Source organism: Sander vitreus, chromosome 17 (assembly GCF_031162955.1).
Source record: "Sander vitreus isolate 19-12246 chromosome 17, sanVit1, whole genome shotgun sequence".
NCBI lineage: Eukaryota > Metazoa > Chordata > Actinopteri > Perciformes > Percidae > Sander > Sander vitreus.
Genome location: NC_135871.1, coordinates 5,243,725 through 5,269,963, shown reverse-complemented (window position 1 = coordinate 5,269,963; position 26,239 = coordinate 5,243,725). Strand labels below are relative to the sequence as shown.

Below are 26,239 nucleotides of genomic sequence, written 5' to 3'. Positions count from 1 at the left end.
ACGTGTGTTTTTTCATTGGGTCAAAATTCTGTTGACACTATTAAAAAACTATAATGATGTCACAGCAGCCAAGTTACTTAATCATAAACAAAACAAAATAAGGGCACTATAAAAGGTGGGTAAGAGACAAAGTTCAACAATCATCCCTGTTCCCAAGAAGCCAAGGACAACAGGACTTAATGACTTCAGACCCGTCGCCCTGACCTCTGTGGTTATGAAGTCCTTTGAGCGCCTTGTGCTTTCTCACCTCAAAGCCATCACCGACCCCCTCCTGGACCCCCTGCAGTTTGCCTACAGAGCCAATCGGTCTGTAGATGATGCAGTCAACCTGGCCCTACACTACATCCTCCGGCACCTGGACTCCGCAGGAACCTACGCCAGGATCCTGTTTGTGGACTTCAGCTCTGCCTTTAACACCATCATCCCCGCTCTGCTTCAGGAGAAACTCTCCCAGCTTAGTGTGCCTGACTCCACCTGCAGGTGGATCACTGACTTCCTGTTTGACAGGAAGCAGCATGTGAAGCTGGGGAAAGACTTCTCCGACTCACAGACCATCAGCACCGGATCCCCTCAGGGCTGCGTTCTTTCTCCACTGCTCTTCTCCCTGTACACCAACAGCGGCACCTCCAGTCACCAGTCTGTCAAGCTTCTGAAGTTTGCGGACGACACCTCCCTCATCGGACTCATCTCTGATGGAGACGAGTCCGCCTACAGGTCGGAGGCTGCCCACCTGGTGAAGTGGTGCAAGCAAAACAACCTAGAGCTCAATGCTCTAAAGACAGTGGAGATGGTTGTGGACTTCAGGAGGAACTCAGCCCCACCTGCCCCCATCACCCTCTGTGGCTCCACAATTAACATTGTGGAGTCTTACCGCTTCCTGGGAACTACCATCTCCCAGGACCTCAAGTGGGAGCTGTACATCAGCTCCCTCGTCAAGAAAGCACAACAGAGGATGTACTTCCTGCGGCAGCTGTAGAAATTCAACCTGCCAAAGACAATGATGGTGCACTTCTACACAGCCATCATTGAGTCCATCCTCACATCCTCCATCACCATCTGGTACGCTGCTGCCACAGCCAAGGACAAGGGCAGACTGCAGCGTGTCATTCGGTCAGCTGAGAAGGTGATTGGCTGCAATCTGCCGCCGCTCCAGGACCTTTACATTTATATTTTTATATATATATTTTGTTTGTTCTGTTTAACCTGCTTGTTTAACTTATTTTAGAGAATGTGTGACGTGCACCTACAACACCAAAACAAATTCCTTGTATGTGTAAAAAAACGTACTTGGCAATAAAGCTTTTCTGATTCTACAAAGAAATAAGAATGAAAAAAAATGAAAACTTAAAACCAACAATACAGAGACTAAACTAAACTGGGACCATTGATATGTTCTGACTAAAACATAGTATAATTACAGCAATAAATACAGCTCCTTGTTATTTTATAGGGCATATTTTATCACAGATAAACTCCATGTGCTTCACAATAAAGTCCATACGGCAAGAGACACAAGCAACTAGAATTACCGCCTTGCCTCGTCTTCGCCAACCAGTCAAGTTGCAGTTTACATCCATGTCTGGAGGGTGGTTTGGGGGTGGCAGTAGCTCAGTCTGTAGGGACTTGGCTTAAGAAGCAGTGGGGCGCCGGTTTAAGTCCCTGTGCGAATCAAGTACTGAGTGTGGACTGGTAGCTGGAGAGGTGCCAGTTTACCTGCTGGGCACTGCCAAGGTGCCTTTGAGCAAGGCACCGAACCCCCAACTGCTCTCTCTGACATCTCTCCATTTAGTGCATGTACAGGGCATATGTGTGTATTTCAGTGTGTGTAATAACTACAACAGAGTGAGAAAAAAATGTATTTCCCCTTGCGGGATCAATAAAATTGATCTTAATCTTAATGTCTGTCGAGATTCATATAGTAATATATGTAGTGAAGACTGTTTTTGCATTGCATTTTTGAAGAAAATTATGATGTCACAGTGTTGTCGGTTATTGCCAAAAATGCATTGTGTGAAGTTTTTTGGCATTTGACCATTTGACCTCCAAAAATCTAATCAGTTAATTCTCGAATCAAAGTGGACGTTTGTGCCAAATTTGAAAATATTCCTTCCAGGCAGTCCTGTGATATCACGGTATGAGAATGGGACGGACAGATGGACAGACAACCTGAGAACATAATGCCTCCTCGCCAGCGACAGCCGTGGCCGGAGACAGCCCCGTTACGCCCTGCAATGCTACTACCATTATTATTAGTCATAGTTTTATTATCTTTACCGTTACTATAATTGCCACTGTTCATCATGCGATTCCATTATACCCACTGCTATAAATATTATGAGTCATATTTCTGTATCCCTCCCCCTCTCACCAAAAGCCAGGGTCGGCCTGTTAAAGGAAATTTTTCCTTGCCACGTACCAAATTTGTATTAGGATCAATCGGTTATGGGCCTGGCCGATTCTGGGGGCTGTTTTTTGGCAATTTGCAGATTATCTGTATCTGTGTTTTATTTGACCGATTACCGATAAAGGTAATTCATTAAAAAGTGCCCTACTTAGGCTCCACTACAGCTCTGTATTTCCATCTGCTCCGGTTTTCCTCACCACTGAAGCACACTTAATTGATTGGCTAGATGTTATACAATTAATAGCCAATCAACACTCATCAACCTCACTGCTGCTGACATGCAGCAGCCTCGAGCAGCAGCGTCTCAGCTCCGGTGGAGTTGGTCGCGCTAAACTTGGAAGGTAAGGCTGCAGGAATTTCAGAAGTTAAAAACATTATAATCTTCCACACTAAAGTTGCAAAAACACCCAAATCCTATGATCTATTTCTATAATGACAAGCCAGCCAAGTTATATCACTTAAAAAGCCAGAACAATGAACTTTTTTTCTGGTGATAATGTTAGCTTGAAGTGGCAAGTAGACCATTTGCATTAAAGGAGTTAATGAATATGGAGCTGTAAGTTAAATGCTTAATTTTTTTTTTAAATATTGGTTTCAGTGCAACAGGAACTTATTTAAGCTTCCACCCTGCAAATGGAACATTACTCATCCGTATGAGACAATGTTTTCACATGTTGGACTAGCAACAGACTGAAGGACAATCTAAACCAGCTCCAAACATCGTGGGTGTATGAGCGCTGATGGGTTCACCAACTGTTGTTGTACATACATAGTGCCTGAATGTTGATGTGATCGCTTAGTGTTGGAAAAACAAAGTGAACAAACTAGAAATCAGTGACTATGAATCTTGAGCTGAACTAAATGAAATGATTCCAATCAGCAAAGTCATTCATGTAGTCCACTTTGGATGGACACTGTGTATGAAAAGTAAACCGTGCCTTTTCCACTAACCTCACAATAGAAGACAATGACACATGTAACCATGGCAACTGTACACAACAAAAATGGCAACATCTGTAGCCCAAACCATGCCAAACAGTCCCCTCTAGCAAAGGAGCTCTTTAACCTAAAAACAAAGTTATATAATTTGCTTTATTTTAAGGTAATTTACCTGAAAGCCAGCTCGAAAACTGATCCTCCACTGTCATTGCACACTGCAAGAGTTGGGTCATCTGTGAACTAGACACAACAACAGGAAAATAAAAACAAGGGACAGAAATCAGATGAAAATGATCAGGGATCCAACTTACCAATTTCTGACTCACAAAGTTTGCTTTATTGTTGTGTGGGGAAAGAGTGTTGACTGTAGCCACATAGGTGGCTGTGTGTGTGTGTGTGTGTGTGTGTGTGTGTGTGTGTGTGTGTGTGTACCTTCACATGCAGTATAGCTGTCCCTGGAGGGTGGGCATCAGTGATTGTTCTCAGGAGCTTCCCACTGGCTAGATCCCACATTGTAATCTAATCATGCAGAGAGACAGCAAGTTTTGAAGAAAATTTGGATCAGGGTAAGCAACTGGACGAAAACTGGCACCTGACAAAAAGCTTTTTTAAACCTAATTGTTCCATTTATCCCGGCTCAGATGTAGCCGTAAAATAATTTGACTTCAAAAACCATGTACACACTGGCCGAAGTATTTTGATACCCAACACCAAGCCAAACATTTCCTCATTCCTGTGTGGACTAGCCCTTGTGATAGTAGTTGAAATTGTTCAAAACCAAGTAAAGTATCAGTGATTTGGACAACCTGATACTTTGAGTCATAAACCATTAACTCTTTCAGAGCACCACACCACCTCATCACGACCATATGCCACAGAACAAACAACACATACTGTATGCAAACCATCAGTAGAAACCCTGTTGAACTTCAACAGGCTGTTGTTAGATTTTTATTCAAGTCCTGAGTCCACCCTTTTGAACTTTTTAAAACTCCAACGACCTCCCAGTAAACAAGCCTGTGATTGCACTACATTTGTACATGTGTCTGAGTATATACCTGTCCTTTGGCAAACCCGCAGAGAAGTCTTGAGCAATCGTGGTTGATGCTGAGGGCAGAGACAGCTCCAAACTCTGCCCCAGTTGCCTTGGTACCCAGACAGAGCCGCAGAGCCTGATTGGTATCTGGAGAAGATGAAGAGGACATTTACAGTAACTGCTTAAAAATGGTTTGGATGGTAAAATGAATATAAAAAAAGCTTTTACACATCAATACCAAAACACAACAAACTGGTACTAAATGAAGAGGTGTAAATGCAATTAAAACTGCCACTGCAAAAAAACAAACAAATCAAACAACAAAGCATGCACCAAAGTAGCTTGGCCAAACCAAAATGGACATGAGCGGTGACGCCTCACAGTCAGTCAGGTTAAATACAGAATGAACAACATTAAGCATGAGTGACCCATCTGACAGGGATGTTCATACCTTTTCCTGCCCGGGCATCATTATGTCAGCAATATAAAGAGACATGGGTCAGCCCTGCTGAGACCTCAGCCCCAATCAAACCCCAGTCAAAACACAAACAACATCACAGTATTAAAGACTCATTCATTTTGTATCTTTGGAGACCAACATCTCTTTAAATTAACAGCAGTTTTGGCTGACAGAGGTTTTTTACACTAAAATATGGCTTTGGCTTATTACCACACCTGTAGTGTGTTTTTCTGGTAACAGATATTGGTCCTCAGTACGTCTCTACTCCTTCTGCTTACCAATTAATATGTATGTATTATGTACACACTGCTCAGGCTGCTCTGACGCATTCTCTATTCCAATTTGAGCATTGATAACTGCTTCTGCAAATACTACTCATATAACTGCTGATTAACACTTATGACTCACGCTTTTATTGGTAATACTGCTGCAACCTACTCACATTATCATGGTTATACCTAAACTGTATACACTAATACCATTACAACTATGTTACTGAAACTACCGCTACGAATGCCAGTGACATTATTTTTACTGACAATGTACTCCTACTCTTTTTTATTTATTACTGCTTTTTTATTTATTACTGCTTACTGTGATCTCATATTGATTAATACAATCCTGAAATTGATCATTTAAAATATACTTTAAACAAAGTTTTGGGGGGTCAATTCTGAATGTAAACATTAACCTGGTACATTATAGAAAATATTTGAGGGTTGCTTCTTGCTTATACAATTTGCATCATAAGTTCGCTGAGAATCTGAGCAGTGGGGTCAGTATTGCATTCGCTTTACAAGAGAGCTGAGACGGAAGGTAAAGCTCTCGATCTACCGGTCAATTTTCGTTTCCACCCTCACCTATTGTCATGAAAGCTGGATCATGACCGAAATAACTAGATCACGGGAACAAGCGGCCAAAATGGGTTTCCTCAGGAGGGTGGTTGGCGTCTCCCTTAGAGATAGGGTGAGAAGCTCAGTCATCCGTGAGGAACTCAGAGTAGAGCCGCTGCTCAGAGTAGAGCCACTGCATTAAAAACCAAAATCATTATGTAAAAGGATATTACCATGTGGGCTCAGGAAAACTTTGGAAAAACCCATTGTCAGTTAACACATGTTAAAACTCTACCATGCAAAGTGAAAGCCATATATCAACAATACCCAGAAACACTGCCGGCTTCTCTGGGCCCAAGCTCATCAGAGATGAACTGACACAAAGTGGAAAAGTGTGCTGTGGTTTGACGAGTCCACATTTCAAATTGTTTTTGGAAATCATGGACGTCATGTCTTCCGGGCCAAAGAGGAAAAGGACCATCCAGATTGTTATCAGCGCAAAGTTTAAAAGCCAGCATCTGTGGTGGTATGGGGGTGTGTTACTGCCCATGGCATGGCTAACTTGCACATCTGTGAAGGCACCATTAATGCTGAAAGGTTTTGGAGCAACATATGCTGCCATCCAAGCAACTTCTTTTTCAGGGACGTCCCTGCTTATTTCAGCAAGACATTGCCAAGCCACATTCTGCATGTGTTACAACAGCGTGGCTTCGTAGTAAAAGAGTGCGGGTACTAGACTGGCCTGCCTACAGTCCAGACCTGTCTCCCATTGAAAATGTTTGGCGCATCATGAAGCGCAAAATACGACAACGGAGACCCTGAATTGTTGAGCAACTGAAGTCATACGGTAAGCAAGAATGGGAAAGAATTCCACCTACAAAGCTTCAACAATTAGTGTCCTCAGTTCCCAAACGCTTATTGAGTGTTGTTAAAAGGAAAGGTGATGTAACACACTAGTAAACATGCCCCTCTCCCAGCTTTTTTGGAACGAGTTGTAGGCATCAAATTCAAAATGAGTAATCATTTGCAAAAAAAACAAAAAAGGTTTATCAGTTTTAACATTAAATATCTTGTCTTTGTAGTGGATATATTCAATTGAATATAAGTTTAAAAGGATTTACAAGTCTTAGAAGCTAGAAGTAGCCTCATTTCATGGTCAGTCAAATAATGTGCGTATTGCTCAACAAAACGCAAACAAATACTCTGTTTTGTAGTGGTACCCTGTGAACACGGTAGGCCACTAAGTCCTTACCCTCCTGCGGACACCCTGTACAAATAATTGACACCAGTTTTAAAAGGTTCAAACAAAAGAAGGCGTAAATTTGTAATCACTACGGTCCAAGCCTTTCTCTGTGATAAAGTGCTGGCGAGGTCCGGGAACAAAGGGGGGAGCTGATACTGGACAGGAGATAAGGAGGGAGTCAACTGGCGCCTAAAAGTCCTGATTGCCTGAGTCAATAAAACCTGGTGTGTGACTTCACTACCACATCCTGCCTGAAACCTGGACCAACAACCTGTCCGCACCAACAACTGGTTTGCCTTTTTTCAACTCTGCAGATCATACGAAGGTAAGTACACCTTTATTAATACTTTTAGATATTAGACATTCAGAGTGTGGGCTAATGTTGCTAATATTTCCTGACATTTATTTCCACATGGACATGTTTTTATCTATTTTTAGATTTAGTCGTAGTCTTAGTCCTGAGATCAAAAGTTAATGTGTGTTTTTAGTCATGTTTAGATCCTTCTCATCCATCAACATTTTAGTGTAGTTTTAGACATCCATTAATTTAATTTAAAACCATTAGCTTCTGATCTTACAGAGGTCCACAAAATAAAAGTCCACATAAAACATAAAAGCAGGGTTCAAATAAAACAATTTTAAATAGAGGAACAAAACAGTAATTGTAATACAACACAACCAAATCAATAACAGAAAATTATCAATACTATCAATAAATACCACATAATACAAAAAATAAAGCAAAGAGTGCGAACTCTGTGAAACAAGCAGAAAAAAATTGACAAATGATTACAATTACACAGCCACATTTAAGTCAAAATTCCTGTATATAACTGTATTTTTTAAGAAGTTGGTCTTGGCTCTAGGAATAACTAATTCTATGCACAAATGGAGGGGCATATACAACACAACTTTGTTGAGAGTTCACACCGAAAGTCCTTTTGTGTTCCCGAGCAGCTCCGCTCAAAAGAAGAAATAAAAATAAAAGTACACACAGAGCTAGACAACAATTACACATATAGTACAAAGATGAAGACATATCACCAGCCATGGCAAAGAAACATGTTTCAAGATAGACTCTGATCAAGATCTTAAATGGCAGCAAACTGATTTTGGTTCAACAGGATAGACTGATGTATAAAAGAGTTCTTAAGCCTGTTGTATCTAAACAAAGGGACTCTAAATTGCCTGTTAGAAAGATATGTTAGAATATGTATGTGATTGACCAGCACACTCTTCAAGAGCTGAAAAAGATTTAGATATACTTAAAAATATAAATTTACTCAAGAAAACAGGCTGATGGGACTGTAATCTGGCTTCAACTGAGAGCCCAGACAGTATGTAATGGACACTACTACTACTACTACTACTACTAATAATGTTAACAGTGAAGTCTAACCTTATTGTGGGATAGTTAAAGTTTATCGAGATCCTTCTTCCTAGCAGCAGACCTACCACGAATCAATTTGGTTTTTTTTAACTCCTAATAATTTGATCTAATTTGAACTTGATCTAGTTTGAAGCCTTGTATAAAGAAGCAGAGCTAGGGAATTCATTCTTTCCAACTATAATTGATTTATATGTAAATATATATATAAATGCAGTCCATTTAGATTTAGATACAAACAATAAACATCAATCAACAAAGCATAGATGATTGATTCTAACAAACTGTTTCTCTTCTTCACAGATGCTGAATTAACTGAAATTATTCTGTTTTGTCTGTAGTTCACAGCCAGCCTCTTCCCCCACCACACTTTATCACAATGCCTCATCGCCTCTGCTCTGTTGAGATTAACAACAACTCTGGCTGCTACACTCTTGCCAACCCAAGGTGATGCATTGCTTTTGTACTTGACTTTTTCTGAAGGTATTGAAAGTATATTTTTAACCAGACTTAAGCAGTTCCCTGGGTTGTATTAGTTGTATTTTGTAACAGCAATCACAAACACTGCTGCCACCCACTGACGGCAAAGACTAGAATACACAGCAGCAACAAGAAAGTCGTATAGGTAGTTAGGGAAATGCTGTAGGCTAGTCAGTGTGTGACAGCAAAAATAAATAAAGCATCTTCACTACTTTGTCAACAAACATGTTGCATTTAAAGAACAAAAAACTGAAAGTAAATAAAACAAGTAAATAAAAACATTCAACAGCTTGAAAAAAAAAAGTACACTGCAAAATCCTACACAACCAGAGAAGTATCTTAAAAACTGATAAACATGCCTGGACGTATGATTTACTATAGACAACCACTCACAAAATTTCACAAATTACTGATGTGTTCATCAGATCAGTTTTAGTTGCATTGTTGTCTCGGAGTCAAGTCAATTTTATCCATGTAGCCTCAAACGGGGACACATGGCACACTTTACAAAACCCCTGTCTGGTCTGAGTCAGCTTTTCCTGGTTTGGACCCTTTAGTTCCAAAGAAGGCAAATCCTAATGCTTCAACATATACAAACCCCAATTTCAATGAAGTTGGGATGTTGTGTAAAACGTAAATTAGAAACAGAATACAATGATTTGCAAATCCTTTTCAACCTATATTCAATTGAATACACTACAAGGACAAGATATTTAATGTTCTTATTGGTAAACTTTATTGTTATGAAGCGCAAAATACGACAGAGACCCCGGACTGTTGAGCAACTGAAGTCGTACATCAAGCAAGAATGGGAAAGAATTCCACCTACAAAGCTTCAACAATTAGTGTCCTCAGTTCACAAAATGCTTATTGGGTGTTGTTAAAATGAAAGGTAATGTAACACAGTGGTAAAAATGCCCCTGTCCCAGCTTTTTTGGAACGTGTTGCAGGCATAAAATGAAGTCATGAAATGAAGAGTGAATTTTTGCAAAAAAAACAATAAAGTTTATCAGTTTGAACATTAAATATCTTGTCTTTGTAGTGTATTCAATTGAATATAGGTTGAAAAGGATTTATAAGTGGAATGCTCAGCTGTATGTATAATGTCACATTACTGCAAGACTGTTAAGCAGTTGAGATAACAGACTCTTTGTGTGTACATTCACGTGCTTGTAGGAAAAGACACAAAAACCTACCAGTGAATGTAAATATCAATGGTATGATTTGGAAAGGAAGATTTTTGCAAGAACATGTCTGATATGATGTGCCTCTCTGTGTTCAGGGTGTTCACTGAGAGCGGCTGCTGTGAGGTCCCTCTGCCACCGATGGTGGGTCCCTACTCCCCTGCCAGCGCATTGTTCAAAAAGAACACAGGCAGTGCGACCGGGGCTGTCGGCGTCTTCACCTATGATCTTTTCAACCCCAACCTCAACGACTACAACCACGTCATGGCCGTCATGTTCTCCGTGCCCTACGACCGAAACCTCTACTCCAACTGGTTTGCTGTGGGGATCCTTGACAGAGGAAACAACTGTGACTACGATCTTTATGATATGATGTATAATGGAAATGAAAATAATTTTGTAAGAGCAAAGGCTGATGGCTCCTGCATTTCTTATCAGGGTGATTATGCTATTGTCAGTGCTTCCATGTCAGACTCAGGTGAAGCAGTCCTGAGGGTGGATATCAGTGACACTGGCATGTATTAAGTCAGAAGAAGGAAGATCTTACTTTTGTTATGCAAGACATATGAGATGATCAGTCATTTTAATAAAATATTTCAGTATGTGTGAAGCTCAATCAACTGACACAGTTCGTCACTAGCTGAAGTGGTGCTCATTAATCAATATACCTAAAATATGAGTACATTAAATAGTAGTTATTTCAGTTGTGATTTTAAAACGTTGATGCCTAATTATAAATAAAAAACAAGACTTGTATGTGTCCATCAAATTATGTCCTCTTTGTAAGAAAAAGATAACAAATTCAGTGTGTTCTTTCTGACACAGAGATTTATTTGATACGGAGACGTTTCTGGATGTTTTGGTGTCCTAGGCCCTGATTCTTACATTATCCAAGTTCCAAGTATCCAAGTCTGTGGAGGAGGCTATGTGACTCCTCCTAGACAGTCTTTATCATTAATGCACTGTGGTGCAGGTATTATCGGTATCTTAATTTCATTTGTGAATGTCCTCACCACATTTTATTATCCAATATTTATTTTGATTATGATTACTATTTCCCACGTTATATAACTGGCAGCACATAAGGCCTGTTGTGGGAGGAACGTCAGGGCAGCATTTAGAGTATCCTCAACATTAAGAAAGTTTTAACTTAGAAGTTCATATTTATTACGTATGTATTCTGCATTATTTTTTACATGACTGTGGGAGGACACCAGAGCACCCGGAGAAATCGCAAACTTCTTTTGTGTGGCGTCTTGTTGTGTTCTTTAGCCCCCAATGTATCACAAGTAGAAGACCTTATATTTTACAATTATTGTTTCCGTCAAATCGTTTTTATGATCCCATCATTTCCAATCGCACTTGAAGGCAGCTTCCTTTCGCAGAGAAAGAGAAAAAGAAGAAGAAAAGAGACGAGCGACTGTGCTTTGTGTTGGAGCTTTTTGCAGGAAACAGTCAGCTGTTGTTACACACAACTCCAGTTCAGTGCTTGTGTTTTTTTTGTGGCAGCGATAGAAGCAGTGATGTTACATGTTTACTGTACGGGACTCTCACATCGCCTCAAAGCCGACTGACAAGTCTGATCACCGGTTCCATGATTGGCCACCGCAGGGTGGTTTTTTTGTATTGTATCATGTTTATTTCTGCTGTAAAGTTGGGCATTTTAACACGGGATCTATGGATATTGACTTGCTTTTGGAGTGAGCCTCAAGTGGCTATTCAATGAACTTGGCACTTCTGCTTTGGCTTTATTTCTCAGCACTGGAGGTTGCTGCTTGACATGCTTTGCTACGGTTACCTAACTCTACTTTCGGGTTTTAACAGACCCAAAAAGAAAAAGCCAAGAGAAGGGAAACATTAGTTTGTCCCAAAATGTCTGTTTTGCACCCATACATACATGGATTGTTCTTTAAAAGAGAACATACCATCAACTGTAGGCTTGTTTATAGAGGAGGCTCATTGTTTTGGTGATGACATGCATTCATACATATGACTCAGTTATTGTTAATTATAATCTTAAATTGAAACAAATTATTCTAATGTTAGATAAGTAGTTTCTAATTAAGTACCATATTAGTTAGGCAACCTCAATTTCTCACACTCTTTTTATAAACATAACATTCTCTTTATATGCAAGAGCAACAACATCAGCAACATGCAAAAGAATACTTACCATTGCCTCCCCACAATGTATACACTTTTTATTAATTTAATTGGAAGTGAAGCATCATTTCATAGTTTAAGACTATGATCTAGACCTGCTTTATATGACGTGTTTTATGACAAATAACTGGTAACTACACTCAATTAGCTTAATTTACACTGTAAAAAGGTTAAAAATGTGAAAATATAATTTATATCACTGTCTATATAAAGAGTGTAATCAAGTTTAGACTCACCAAAGACCAGAGCCAGACCATGAGACGTTCCTACAGCAATCACACCTGCCACGGTCTGAACCAAAAAAAAATTTACAGCTTAGAGTTAATCAGACGTAGTCAGGAAAAGCTGAACAAAAGCAAAACACCATAAAATAATATCAAACGTTCTGCCTCCACCAACACCCACACAATCAAAAACCACAACCATGAACCTACCTGTGGGTGTACTTTATAGTAATAGTGGTTGCTCTTTTGAACAATCTTTCAGTAGCAGTATTCTCATTGAGCTGCATTTTTATAAACTATGAAACGTCTTGCAAATGTGCCCAACCTCACGTTCTCTTTCTGCTTTGGTGCTGCATTCGACACGAATGACCACCACATCCTATTACAGAGACTGGATCATTTATTTGGTATTAAAAGGAGCAGTACTAAGCTGGTTTAAGTCCTTTTTATCAGATCAATCTTAGTTTGTTAACAACTAATTCTGTGCTTGGATCAATTATATTCACCTTATAGTTGCTTCCTTTAGGCAATATTATACGGAAACACTCCATAAGCTTTCATTCTTATGCAGATAATACCTAATTATATGTATTGATCAAGCCAGAAGAAACCAATCAGTTAGTTAAACTTCAAGCATGCATTAAGGACTTAAAAACCTAGATGACCTATAACCTATAAACTCAGGCAAAACTGAAGGTAATGTACTAAGATAAGCTTCCTTTATTGTAATTACTCAGCACCTACATGCATTGAAATTAAATTTGTCCTCTTCATTTAAACCATCCTATACATAGGATCAGTGGGCAGCTGCAGCAGCAGGGGAACAGCTCCAGTTCTTCTACCAGTGCCTTGGTCAGTGGTACTGACAGGAGCATTTACCCATGCAAACATAGGGAGAACATGCAAACTCTATACAGAAAGGCCCGGTCCGGGGATCGAACCCATTACTCGGCAGTACTTTCTTGCTGTGAGATGACAGTGCTAGCCACTGAGCCACCATGCTTGGCCCTGTGGTCTTGTTGATACTTGGCCCTCCGAAACTCATTATCTAATAATATAGCTACTCTGGATGCCATTGCCCTGGCCTCCAGCACCACCGTAAGGAACCTTGGTGTTATCTTTGATATGATATGTCCCTAAACACACACATAAAACAAACTACATGGACTGACTGCTTTCACCTGCGTAACACTGCAAATATTAGGTACATATGGTCTCAAAAAGTGTGCTTTCTTGCCTTGCAGGTTTCCATGGATCGGGGTTGCGCCTCAGTGAATTGTGTATCAGTGAATATTTCATTCTTTTATAACATTGACTTGCTACTCCACTACGCATCTCACTATTTTCACACTACAGTTCAGAGATCTATGTAAATGCTGTGTCTGCTTTCAAAACTATGTTCAATTTTGCTTTTTGTTGTATTGTTTTGTAAAGCCTTCTTACATTGGTCTACAGTAGTGTTTGTAGTTGATAAAAATTATAATAAGCAATTCAAATGAATGCAAAAACCTTGAATGTGGGGCATCCCGGCAGCCTAATGGTTATGGTGCAACATCCCCGGATCAATTTTGGTTGACGTTGCATGTCATAGCCCTCTCTCTCCATTTATTTCCAGTCATTCTATCAACTATTATCTGTTGATATAGGCAAAATGCCAAAAGCAACAAAACAAAAACTTATATTTATTTACCATGTCTCTTGTATATAGCCTCCTTTTATTTAAATTGAAATTTTAAATTGCTAAAGTGCCCTATGAAACATAGTCAGCCATCAAAAGTCCTAGAGTTATATTGTGTCTTACCAAATTTGCCTTTAAACTAATAACATCTATCTAGGTTTAGTTGAATTCATTGTTGAATAAAATAATACTCACTATAGCAGTTGGCAGTCCAGCATCCACTTTGTCCTGAGGAAAACATGCAAATGTTTTTATTATAATTGATTAGTGTACTGCAACATATGCAAAATTCTGAAGCTAGTACAAAAGGAAAGACTTTAGTTACAGTAATAATAAAAAGTAGTTATATAAATAGAATTACTAACCGATCCAAACAAAAACAGAACCCTGTCATTGACAGATTAGATTAAATTGACTACTCCTGGTTTTAAGATGTAGTATCATTATTATTTTTCGTCCACATTTTGGAAAGCACAGTACTAAAGATGTATTCTAATCAAAAACACTAAAAACAAGACAGTCGGGTTTTGTGTGCGTGCGTCTTACAGCAGCAGAGACAATCTGTGCAGAGATGCCCTTCAGCAGGCTGTGTCGAAGAACAGACCCATGAACCGTCGCATTCAGATCCATTGTCCTCCTCTTTCTTCACACATGTCCACACACACACACACACACACACACACACACACACACACACACACCCACACACACACACACACAATTTCTGTTTAATTACCTTGTACATGCAAAGACAAGAAGGTATGCACCAAAAGTAAGTGTTTGTGTTGTTGGCTGGTGGTCACATCTTAGAAGGTAAATTCCGCACAACAGCTTAATGCTCCGAAAATTTGGCCTTCCTCAGGTGTGAGGAACCTGACACCTTCCTTCACCTTTCTTGACTTTCCAGTTTTTGTTGGTGCGATCACTTCCAGCTGTCTCAAGATAGCAATATGCCAAGAATTCACCTGAACACACTTCTCTGTAAGACCAGCGCGCCCATGGGAGCAAAGATGCATTTGCTATTTAAACGACACTTGCGTCAGCAACCACATGGATGTGCACAATATCGTCTTTTTTGAACTGGTGGTCACTTCTTAACTGGACTATTTTATGGTTAGTTGGCTAATGCTTGTTTTGCTTTGGTTGCTGAAGCAGCATCTGTATGGAGTCTTTGACTTACTGTGCAGAAAACTACACGCCCTACAGATGTCTCCAGCTTTGCACTATTAGTAAAGCACAGTGTCCCAAACTGACCCAGAGTGAAGCTTTGTTCACACACACTTAAACAAAAGGTTCTAAATAAAATATATTTCTAACTTAAGCCCATAGTACTTTAACATTCAAATCTATTTTACATTATATTTTATTTTAAAATATATTTTTCCAGGCATGTACTCTGACCTTAGGGTGTACTTTAGGTAAATTAAATTGCATTTAGTTTTCAATGTAATATTTAATTTGAATTATTTAAAATCTCTATCTAATTAAGACAGCTTGTTTTTTTAGATTGTTATACATAGTTAGGGCTGTCACTTTTTAGTTGCTCTACAATGACAACAAATCTGCAGACTCACCTGCTAGCTTGCCACCCAAGTGAGGCAGCGGAGGCACCACAGATGAGCGAATCACTAGGAATAAAAAGTGTGGTATAAATTACAAAAAGTTAAAAGTAAAAAAAAAAACTAAGTTAATATTCTTGTTTGAGTCAGATTGGAATAGTATATATCATACTGTATGTCATCTGTTGAGTATGACTGATGTGTTTCTAATAAAATAAAAATTGCAAGTCATATAACGAGAAAATTTGATTGCTGGAAGAATGTGACGTTAGACTGGTGTAATGAAGCCTAAAGTTAATAAAACAGTGAAAATGATGTTGTCAACAACATTATTAGTTTTTTGTTAGGGGGGGAGGGGGGTATTTCAAATTTGTTTAAAGGGGAACTATGCTGATTTTTTAGCTTAATTTACGTTAACTACTTATGTTAACTTAACAGCTTCGGAGTCATTGGAATGGTTATATGACTTTTTTCGGGTTGAATGGTGGTCATCTCGCTTCCCCCTAGCGCCTGTGAGCGGAAAAATCACCCTTGCAACTTTGGGCTGGCGGGCCACCGGCCTCAGCGTCAGGAAGTATCGCGTGATATCATGGCTGAGCCGGCAAAAAAGAAGCAGAAAGCTAGGAAAGCATTGTCGGATGAACAGAGAAAGAGGAAACGGAAGACTGACCTAGCGAGGAGTCAGACACGAGTAAACATCGGACCTGCGTTTTCAGAATGGCGAGAACTGAGACAAACAGAAGCCTGCAAATCAGATGCTTTGGGATAAACTCGGTTTAATCTTTGTATTTCTTGTTATTGTGACCTCAGGATGTTTGCTATTGTCTGTAAAGGTTTTTATTATGATCGCTGTCTGTTACAGGCTTACTAGCTAGCTAGTGGAGATGTTAGCATAGTCGGTGGACATGGCTCCGTGTGTTCGCCGGCTTCTTTGAAAACAAATGCACATGACCAGAGGGAGAAGATGGGAGGGGGGAGAGTCGCCAACGAGTTTTTATGACAGTGTTGCCAAATATCTATTTCGAAGCTGTAGGGGGAACTCTATAGAGAAACCTGCGAGCAAAAAGCAAAACAGCGAAGAAATTGCCAAAACTGCATAGCGCCCCTTTAAAATGTATTACAAAATGCCCTAGAGTAAGTTAGTAATTATATAAGTTTATATATTTAGCATTTTTCAAGAGTACAATAAATGTTGCAACAGATATAAAACACAGACTCCAGAAGAGTAAAGCAACATAAATGCCGCGGTTGCCCAATGGGATGCACAAGGAGTGTGTGTGTGTGTGTGTGTGTGTGTGTGTGTGTGTGTGTGTGTGTGTGTGTGTGTACATGCCGTTTAAGATGTGCTGGGTCTCCACTGTCCGAGCTGGCCAGAGAGGAGGTGTCACAGGAGTGAGCATCCATGTTATCTGTGTTTAGCACGCAGGTATCCTCTAACACAAATGGTTCCTCCTCATCCTCCAGCTGCAGATATCACATAGGACAAAAACAAACACTTCAGCTACAAGGCTAGGCACCTGAAGGACAGCAAAACAAAACCACTTCAGCTACAAGGCTCTCCTACATCCATAGTGGAGGGGGTCCACAAACAAATGTTTACTTGATATCAAACTACTTTCTGTATCAGTAAGAACCTTCTACCTGTCCAGAGAATTCCCCATATATTCATTGCTAAGCTGATGTTAAATCTGCTTCCGCCGTTATTTTCTCAGTATCCCAAACAACTTCAGTCTGTTTAAGCCAATGGTCTAAACTTTATCCTGGGTGGTTTTAACCACTGTAACTGCTAAAAGATACAACAATGGACCGAAGGGCCAAACTGGAATATAAGAAAGAAATTAAGTACAAATTTGGTTATGATCTCAAGTCTGTTTTGGAAGGCCTGAAGTTGACGACAGGTCTACACAACAAATGCAATATAGTCTCCTTAACACGTTATACCATTAGTGTTAAAAAGAGAACGTGAGAGCAGCTGTGGTGAGTTTGACATGTCTCTGTTGTACTGATAGAGTTAGTGTTGTGGAATGTACATTACACAGAACAACAACAGGAAGTGATAAGTTTGCAGGGAAGTTTCTTACACCAGTATGATAGAATATCGAATAAAATTAAGGAAATAGAACTAAAGTATCTAAAATAGACCTGTTTCAAATACAGCCCTCGATTATTCTGCAGCTGAGATAAAGGCCCCTGGTGACTATTTACAGTATACATTACATTGTACTATCAACATATGCAAATAAAGTTTCCCAAACTTTTTTTTTTAACTAATGATGACTGTGGGAGGGATAATGACCTGCATGCTTTACATTATTCCGCTTATTACACCGTTTACTTACTAAAGAAATCAATAATTTGACACAAAATATTGATTTAAAAAGGGTCATCCTGAGTCAATGATCAGAACTGCGTCCATAGCAAATGTCATTATTCTCAGACAGACAGACAGACACGAGAGTAGTGGTGCAGCTTCTTAAAGTGGATTGAAATTACTTTCAAAAAGTTGTCGTTACACTGTTGACAGTGTGTGATGGAGTATAGCACAGTGTAGTAGTCAAAGAGTAGCATGTTCTCACCTCATTAAGGATGCTCTCCAGTGTGGGAGGTGTGTCCACTTGGGGAATGTCAAATTCCTTATCATCAATCTGAGGACAGAAGTATTACAAATAAATGAAGAGTAAGAAAGCTGTATTTCTTTGTGCTTTCTTTGTTGTATGCAACAGGATTCGACATTAACCATGGCCCGGTGCTCTTGCTGTTGCCAAGAAAACAATCCTGTTAAACAGAAGAAGAAAAGAAAAAAATAATCATAATCATCGCTATCATAGACTGTAGACTTCATTTGCTCTATCCACGCTCCACATTTTTGCAACCTACCATTTGAAGTGAGATTAACAAACAGAGAATATATCTTTTTAGATAAAACAGATGTTGACAAAGTTTACTTTTGGGGACATCATTTGAAATTGGGAAAAATTTGAAGTTGGAAAAAAGGTAATAAATTGCAATATATCGCAGAATATTGCAATATGTTTAAAATCGCAATAATATTGTATCGTGACATAAGTATCGTGATGATATCGTATCGTGAGACCTCTGGTGATTCCCACCCCTAGTGGAAATGAGTGTCAGCGAGAACAACAACATCCACCATGTATTGAGGAAGTTAATCAGTTGATTGATGGGCGACTGCGTCAGGTAGAAGGCTGTGTCGCACCAACACATTTTATAAGGGTAATGGCCAATAGGGAAACAAACACCAACACTTGAATATGTTTACAGGCACACCAATATTCCACTATTTTTCCAAATACGACAATATTCCGAATTTGATACAGGTCATGTAAACAGCATATGCCATTTGGATATTCGGAATGGGGCCTTTTTCCGAATGTAGCATTTTCCAATTAAGACATGTGGGATATGCCAGTATTTTTTCGGGTTTTAGAGGCATTCTTTGGACATGTATGAAGTCCAATCGGAATATGTGTTTCAATCGGGGTTTTTTACCGCAGTTTACGGCCTCTTACCCGTATATGGCTTATGGCAGGGGTGACCAAACTTTTTTTAAAAGAGTGCCAGTTTTAATAATGTGAAGATGCCCGGGGGCCAATAGTCCCTTCTGACTTTTTTTAAGAATAAAAGTTATCTACAAATGCACTGTTCTATAACAGTTTGTTCATTCAATGTTCATTGTTGGCAATGTAACTAAATCTACCCCACTCAGGCATGAACAAATCTAAAAAACAAAAACAATTCTGCCTTACTTTTACATCTGTAGTCAGATAACAGAACAAACTGTATGGAATACCTTAAACTTCCATGAAGTTAATAATATCTTTACCTCATGTTCATTTTAAACATGACTTATTATGAGTAATGCAGAGTTTGCTAACATTTAAGTTTAGAACACATGACTCTTGCACTTGTCTTTCACAAACCGAGGCTGAGGGCCGTATGCAATCTGGCCGCGGGCCGGGATTGGCCGCCGGGACGGACTTCGGACATGCCAGGCTTACGGTCAGCTCTGTGCGTTGCTATGGTTGTTGTATACAAACCAACAGTTTGCAAGGCTGCGGTAGAGATTCATGCCAAAAGAAAAGGAGGAGAAACACACCAGCTTTTAAACATTACGACAGACTTAGATATCAAGAGGTTTTTGGATATGCGCAAACATCGCAACGCCGGCCTTTTTAAGAAGGTGGTTGAAGGAATGAAAGAGGGGACTATGTTCGCACGGTCGAACAAGTCAGCCACCGGTGGAAAACTTTGAAAAAAATCGTACTTTGCACAGCAGTGACAGAGAGACTCAGTGACTCAGCAACATACTGTAGGGGCAGAATTTTGAGGTCCCAAGGCTTGTCCCTGCGGTCCAGCAAAAACATGGCCCGATGGCCTGTGGCCACAAAAGGTTACTCTGTGGACGGCCAGGATGATAATAATTAACCATTATTCAACAATAAGAATTTTTACAGATTAATACTATCAGACAGTTAAAAACAATATCATAAAAAAGGAATTAAAAATAGTCTGTAGCATGGTGAAAGAAACAGGCTTAAATAGGTTATCTTTTTCCTAACTGCTAGTGACCTTACTATAACCAGCTATTTTAAATAATCAACAACTGCAATAAATGGGGTGGAAGTAGCTCAGTCCGTAGGGAGTTGGGTTGGGAACCGGAGGGTTGCAGATTCAAGTCCTCACTCTGACATCTCTCCATTTGTGCATGTATAACACCTGAGCATGTGTTTGTATTTCAGGCTTGTGTTTAGCGTGTTCTAACAAACTAGATTGTAATTTCATAATAAAAGTAAAAGTTGCACCCAGGCGCTTTGTGAATACTAAAGGTCCAATATATTTCAACATTTGTGTACTCACATTGAATTATACAGCTAGAGTACCCGAGTTGGTTACTTGCAAAAACAATTGAGCCAGTGAAGTAATCCCGACTGGTCCTGGCTAACGCCGCCATGCTAACCCTGCTAAATGCTAACGTTACCGGAGGACCAGGCAAGCGGGCCATGGCTGTTTACAACGTTTAGCCTGTTCAGCGGCCATAGCTGACAACGGTGAGTTAATTTTAAGCCAAGAGAGGGGGGGCTGTAAAGAGAGGACTGTGAGTTTGCAGTGTGTTTAGCGATTGTTGCCCGTAATTCTAAGCCAATAAAGTGTGCTCAGTCGGGTGGAGAGGACGGCAAGGTAGTGTTATTTTTAGCGGTTCCTACCGTAACTAATTCTAAGCAGAGGAAGTGTGTCTGTCCGTCAGATGGAGAAGACGGCGAGGTTGTTGCGTTTTTAGCGGTTCCTACCGTAATTCTAAGCCGAAAAAGTGTGTCTGTCAGTTGGGTACAGAGCTCCGCGTGAGCACGGGCTTTTATGACTGTCATCTAACGTTAGCTACTCCGCTGTGCTGTGAAGTAATGTCTGGCTATGTGAGACAAGCGTCTAGTAACATTGTTGTGGATGCTGCGATTTCAGCCTACCAAGCTCCGTGAACTTCAAGTCTGGGGAGGAGGGGGCGGGGGAGACTACTCTCTCCAGTATTTTGAATTTGTATTGCAGTAACTATTTTAAACACTAGCTTATTACATATTGCACCTTTAAAAGGGGTGATAGAATGCGAAACCGATTTTACCTTGTCATAGTTGAATGACGACAGTTCGGTGGGTAAATAGGACATACATAGAAGCTCAAAATCCCATTGATACCCCTTTACTATGCAAATCTCACATTTTGAAACTGCTGCTGAAAACGGGCGAATCTGAACGAAGCTAAAAGTTGACGTCAGCATCTCAACTCCTAGTCTTTGTCACGCCCCAACATTTGCATAGGCTACACCACTGACCTGAGGTCAGCTTAGTCTACTGAATCTAGCTAGGTCATGCAGATCTCCAGAAGTCCGCTATTTAATTACTAAATTCACTTCTGATACTTTTTTTATGCGAGAAATCAACTATGTAGAGGTCAAATATGGGCCGTTTTACGAAAATTGATGGCTAATTGCAAATTTTGTCCAACTGTGTCGCAGTTCAGCAGGAGCTCAGCAGCAGCTCAGCAGGCTACGTGACATCTACCGGTGCTGCCTCGCCGCCCAGTGTGTCCTACTTCATAGACTCCGGCTCGCTGTGTGCTAGCTGGATCTCTGTCACGAAGGGAAACCCGCAGCGCTACATACCCGCACAAAGTCACCGTTTCTGGGTTACTGGACTACAAAATGCCGAGGCCCGGATGGAGCGCCAGGGCCTGCAGCTAGCCGTGATCTTTACCCATAGGATTGAAGGGACAGTAGCAGCTAATGAAATCCCTAATGTTCACAAAAATGCATTAAATTGAATTCGGACACCATTGTTAGCTTTATAAGACCTGGGGGTGGATGATATATAAGTGGCGTGAAGAAATTCAAACTGTAAATATACTTTAATTATGCCGAAAGTGAGGCTAACTAGCCGCGATCTTTACCCATAGGATTGAAGGGACAGTAGCAGCTAACGAAATCCCTAATGTTCACAAAAATGCATTAAATTGAAATCGGACACCATTGTTAGCTTTATAAGACCTTAGGGTAGATGTTATATAAGTGGCATGACGAAATTCAAACTGTAAATATACTCTAGTTATGCCGGCAGCTGGCAGCCAGCCAGCTCCGCGGAGCTCCGCAGAATTTGCGAATTGCAATTAGCCATCAATTTTCGTAAAACAGCCCATATTTGAGCTTTATATAGTTGATTTCTTGCATACAAAAAGTCTCAAAAGAGAATTTAATAACGAAATAGCACGACAAACAATGTATAACTTTGCAGTGTCTGAAATATGAGACCTGCTGTCTCGTCTCCAATGTGTTTCTATGTGGTTCGCTCAAACCAATTAGTGCGCAGCTCATCTAAATATTCATGAGAATACCATATTTGGAAGAAAAGCTCTTGTTCCAAATAGAGCCATATTCACAGGGTAGTTAAGGGCCTAATAAAATAGCATTTGGGCAATTTTCAGCTCAACCAATGTTACATACCCTATTAGGAGACCTTAAGGAACAGTGTGAAATACCCTATACAATCATTCTATCACCCCTTTAAGATAAAACTTTTAGTGCTATACAGGAGAAATCCTAGCGGTGGAATACATCATTTGGGAATACTGGCCCAGATTTGGTAACACCTGTGGTAGTGGACCATGGAGCGCAGAGGCTTTTAGGAAATGCTGCCCTGGTCAGTTATAGGCCTGGCAAACTTGATTCCTTTTAAGGATTTGGGTTATTCTGAGTCACTCACTAAACTGATCCGGGTTGTGCGAGTCACTTGAGTCAGTATTGCTAAATCGCCAAGGAAACTCAGTCCTAGCCCACTGTCCACTAACCACTAACGTAGTAGGAAGTTCTGTGGATTCACTCAGTGCAGACTCACTATTTCAGATCTGATATATAGGCTTTCAATGTAGACATAGAAACAGGAACGGAAATCGATCGACCTAATTTTGATATGCTACATCTATACACCAAACCTATAAGCATGTTATTTCAGAAGTGAAAGAATGGCTTTTGTTGTGGATTTGCTTTTCACCCTGACTCGAAGAGAGACTTCACTCGCTTGTCTGCTATAGATCCACTCATGACAACATAGCCGGCTGATTCGTGCGACTGACTGACTCACTCACTCACTCATGAGTCATGATGACTCGTGAGTCCCATGGTTTGCGAGCTTGCAATGTTTCAGATTGTCTGCTCGACCTAATTGCATTTTAATATACTACATTTATACACCAAACCTACAGATGCCTAGGCTACATGCAGAACATTGTATGTTTTTTCAGAAGTGAAAAAAATGGCTTTTGTTGTGGATTTGCTTGTCACCCTGACTCGAGGAGAGACCTCACTCGCTCTACAGATCCACTCATGACAATGTAGGCAGGTTGATTCGCGCAACTGACTGACTCACTCAAGGACTCATGAGTGAGTCCCATGGTCTGCGAGCTTGCAATGTTTCCGGCTCTGAGTCAGCGGGTCGGTAAGTTCGGGAAGTTTCTATAACCTGCGACTGTCTCTGCTCACTCAGTCGCTTGAGTTGACTTGTGGAGTTGTGGTTGCCTACGAGATGGCTAGGACTATTAGTAGCTAATGTTTCAAGAGTTTTGTGTGTGGCGCTGTTATCATTTTAGATTGAATTGTAGTAGGACTCAACATTCTGAGTTAATGATACTAGTGACTCATGAGTTAATTCAAAGACACAGGTGAAAGATCCGAGTGAGTCACGACTCAAACAGGTTTAGTCAGTTAGCACCTTTTAGGTTAACTCACACTGTGAAAGTCTCATTGGTAATTAGACAGAATCACCTGCAATTATCATAATGAATCATGTCCCATGTATAACGTACAATATCATCAACATGTCTTGCAAACCACAACCACTTGAATCAGTTTACTCCCGTTTGGGCGTGTAGGTAAAACACGACGGAAGTGACGTCGCTTGAATGCACCACGGACGGCGAGTTTCACAACCAAAGATGCTCTCTGATTAAGCCTACCTTTACTTTAAAAACACTGAACATTACTGAAAGGGAACACATTATTAATTCACTGTCTGACGCACAGCTAGTGCCAACATTTCCTGTTTGGCTACGTTTTGGCATAAGCTGCATTGTAAACAATAACGTTACTTGATCACGTGATAATGTTCACGCGTTAGTCTGTTCATAAATGTTTTGATACAGTCACAAAGCTCAACATTAAAAAAGCAAGATTTGTAGTTTCAACTAAAGCCGGCGGTGTCTATAAGGCGTTTCGCTTAACAGTTAACGTTACTATCATTAAATAATGTGACAGCACAGACATTACATTGTAAAAATCCAAGCAGCCTTGTTTACAATGGCCATCTATGGGATAATCCAGCATGCGTAGCTGGACCTCATTTGGACCTGTCATGAGCTAGCTAGTGTTGGGTTCGTTTATAACAAAAACGTGTTTCCCCCATAGACTGTAAAAAAAATATATCATCATAGTCATTGTTTTTCCTCTGGACAGAGAGGAAATAATTGTGGTCTATCGACGGGAAAACAAGCGATTGCTGCGGCAGAGTTATTTATCACTCAAGCCTTCCATCGCCATGACATTAGAATAAATATGGAGTCTCTCTCACCGTGTCCATCTCCATCAGGTTGAGCTGTGAGGAAGCAGAGAGTAGGCTGCGGGCGTCCGGAGAGTCCGACATCGCTGTGGTATTTACATGCACAGGCTCGCTGTGTCCCTCTGCTGTTCCTCTGGCAGGAACTATTACGATTACTTCTTCTTCTCTTGTTTAGTGCCGGATTGCAAACAACTTTTAGATGCATACCGCCACCTAGTGTACAGGAGTGTGTCACATCATATCATTTTACAATTATCTCATCAACCCTGTGTCTTTTCAAAGTTTTAATTGGTGCCTTCCTGGTGATTCTTATCCCCTTTCCCTCTCCTTCTGATCCCAATATCCCCATCATAATTCCACTCCCGCCCTGCCTCCTAAACCCTATCTTTAAACACCTGTCTTTTCGCCTCATTAAATGTGCAGTACAATATGTCATGTTCAGCCTTCACTTTAACCCCACAGTTTTCACTATTCCTTTTCCCCATTTAAAACAAGGTGCCATTCAGTCCTGTGTGATTCACTCTGAGTCTTGTCATTCTAATTTCCTCCCACCTGGTACTTTCCCTATAATTATTTGTGCCCCCCCCCCCCCAAACATTTTTTTTTATTATAATTTATTTTAAGTTCTGATTACTTATACTGCCATATTTTGTGCAGAATTGTGTTCATTGTCTTTTGAAAATGTTGGAGATGGAGACTGTGCAACTTAAAATGTGTGTTCCCTGTTGTAATTGCAATAGTTAAATAACTGGATTCTCTTCAGTGTGTTTTTCAAATGTTCTAATGAAAGATTTGTGCAATTGAGAAATATAATTTTATCTTTCACTTATGTTGTTATAATATATATATAAATGTGCCAACACTATATACAATCAGTTATATAAAAATGTAACAAGAGCAGAGAGAAACAATAATATAAAATATTAAGAATAATATGTAAATAAAATATAGAATAAATATTCTAAATAGCACAAATCCTTCATCACACAAATGTGAAAACGCACTAAATCTGAGAGAGAATCTAATTGTTACACTATAGCACTAAGAACAGAAAACACAAACTAAAACTAAAACCTGACCTTTCTGGCCTTCTTTGATGTAAAATCAGCAATGATGTTATCGTATGAAATCTGCTCCCCTATTGAATGATTGATACTGACAGAAAGGCCAGTGAGCCATTCATGGGACATGGTTGACCTCAGGTATGACTTGATCAACTTTTGCTTTGAAAAGCTCCTCTCTGCTAGAGCCACAGTGACTGGCAGAGTAAGTGCAATCCTGAGAGCAGTCCAAAAGTTGGGGTAGATCTCCGATAGATCCTTATCATCCCCCGTTCCCCCCCTTGTCCAGACCGTTCCATTTGGGAGACCAAGCAATATAGGCGCTAATTTGTTTTCTTCCGTGGGTGCTTACGGGCGCACGCCCTTTAAAAAAAAAAGTAGTCAAAAAATGTTTGCATTTCAGACGGCCGACACGAACACACACGCCTATCACCTCGATAATAAAGCCGTAAAGTAGGCTATCTTTCAACTC

General features: G+C 40.1%; 2 protein-coding genes across 6 annotated transcripts in view; one reads left to right on the top strand and one right to left on the bottom strand.

The window, feature by feature from the left end:
- vps8 (VPS8 subunit of CORVET complex) overlaps window positions 1-24,919 on the bottom strand; it is an 82,996-nt gene extending 58,077 nt beyond the window's left edge. Inside the window, exons 1-11 of one of the 3 annotated variants that reach the window (XM_078273866.1) lie at window positions 24,719-24,919; window positions 18,328-18,365; window positions 18,167-18,235; window positions 16,924-17,054; window positions 15,606-15,659; window positions 14,578-14,674; window positions 14,227-14,259; window positions 12,366-12,420; window positions 4,402-4,526; window positions 3,776-3,862; window positions 3,516-3,583 (exon numbers count right to left, since the gene is read on the bottom strand). In XM_078273866.1, the coding sequence (XP_078129992.1) occupies window positions 3,516-3,583; window positions 3,776-3,862; window positions 4,402-4,526; window positions 12,366-12,420; window positions 14,227-14,259; window positions 14,578-14,674; window positions 15,606-15,659; window positions 16,924-17,054; window positions 18,167-18,235; window positions 18,328-18,365; window positions 24,719-24,911 (950 nt within the window). In that variant the 5' untranslated portion in view covers window positions 24,912-24,919. Of the gene's footprint in view, window positions 1-3,515; window positions 3,584-3,775; window positions 3,863-4,401; window positions 4,527-12,365; window positions 12,421-14,226; window positions 14,260-14,577; window positions 14,675-14,767; window positions 14,867-15,605; window positions 15,660-16,923; window positions 17,055-18,166; window positions 18,236-18,327; window positions 18,366-24,718 lie in introns of those variants that run through there. The other 2 variants (XM_078273867.1, XM_078273868.1) reach the window with 2 other exon arrangements.
- LOC144532904 (DELTA-stichotoxin-Hmg2b-like) lies at window positions 7,137-11,032 on the top strand. 3 transcript variants are annotated; one of them, XM_078273869.1, is made up of 3 exons: window positions 7,137-7,240; window positions 8,644-8,749; window positions 10,065-11,032. In XM_078273869.1, the coding sequence occupies exons 2-3, from the start codon at window positions 8,682-8,684 to the stop codon at window positions 10,489-10,491; spliced, it is 495 nt and encodes a 164-aa protein (XP_078129995.1). In that variant the 5' UTR covers window positions 7,137-7,240; window positions 8,644-8,681; the 3' UTR covers window positions 10,492-11,032. The 3 variants fall into 3 exon arrangements, with proteins under 3 accessions (XP_078129995.1, XP_078129998.1, XP_078129996.1); XM_078273872.1 differs by having other exon boundaries at window positions 7,157-7,240; window positions 8,606-8,749; XM_078273870.1 differs by lacking the exon at window positions 7,137-7,240 and having other exon boundaries at window positions 8,272-8,749.
- Window positions 24,920-26,239: the final 1,320 nt, after the last annotated feature.

What these genes read in the sequence shown, in the direction of transcription:
- LOC144532904 (XM_078273869.1), top strand. Translation starts at nt 8,682, where the DNA reads ATGCCTCATCGCCTCTGCTCTGTTGAGATTAACAACAACTCTGGCTGC. An exon ending in TACACTCTTGCCAACCCAAG is followed by an intron (nt 8,750 to 10,064) that starts GTGATGCATTGC and finishes CTCTGTGTTCAG; the next exon opens with GGTGTTCACTGAGAGCGGCT.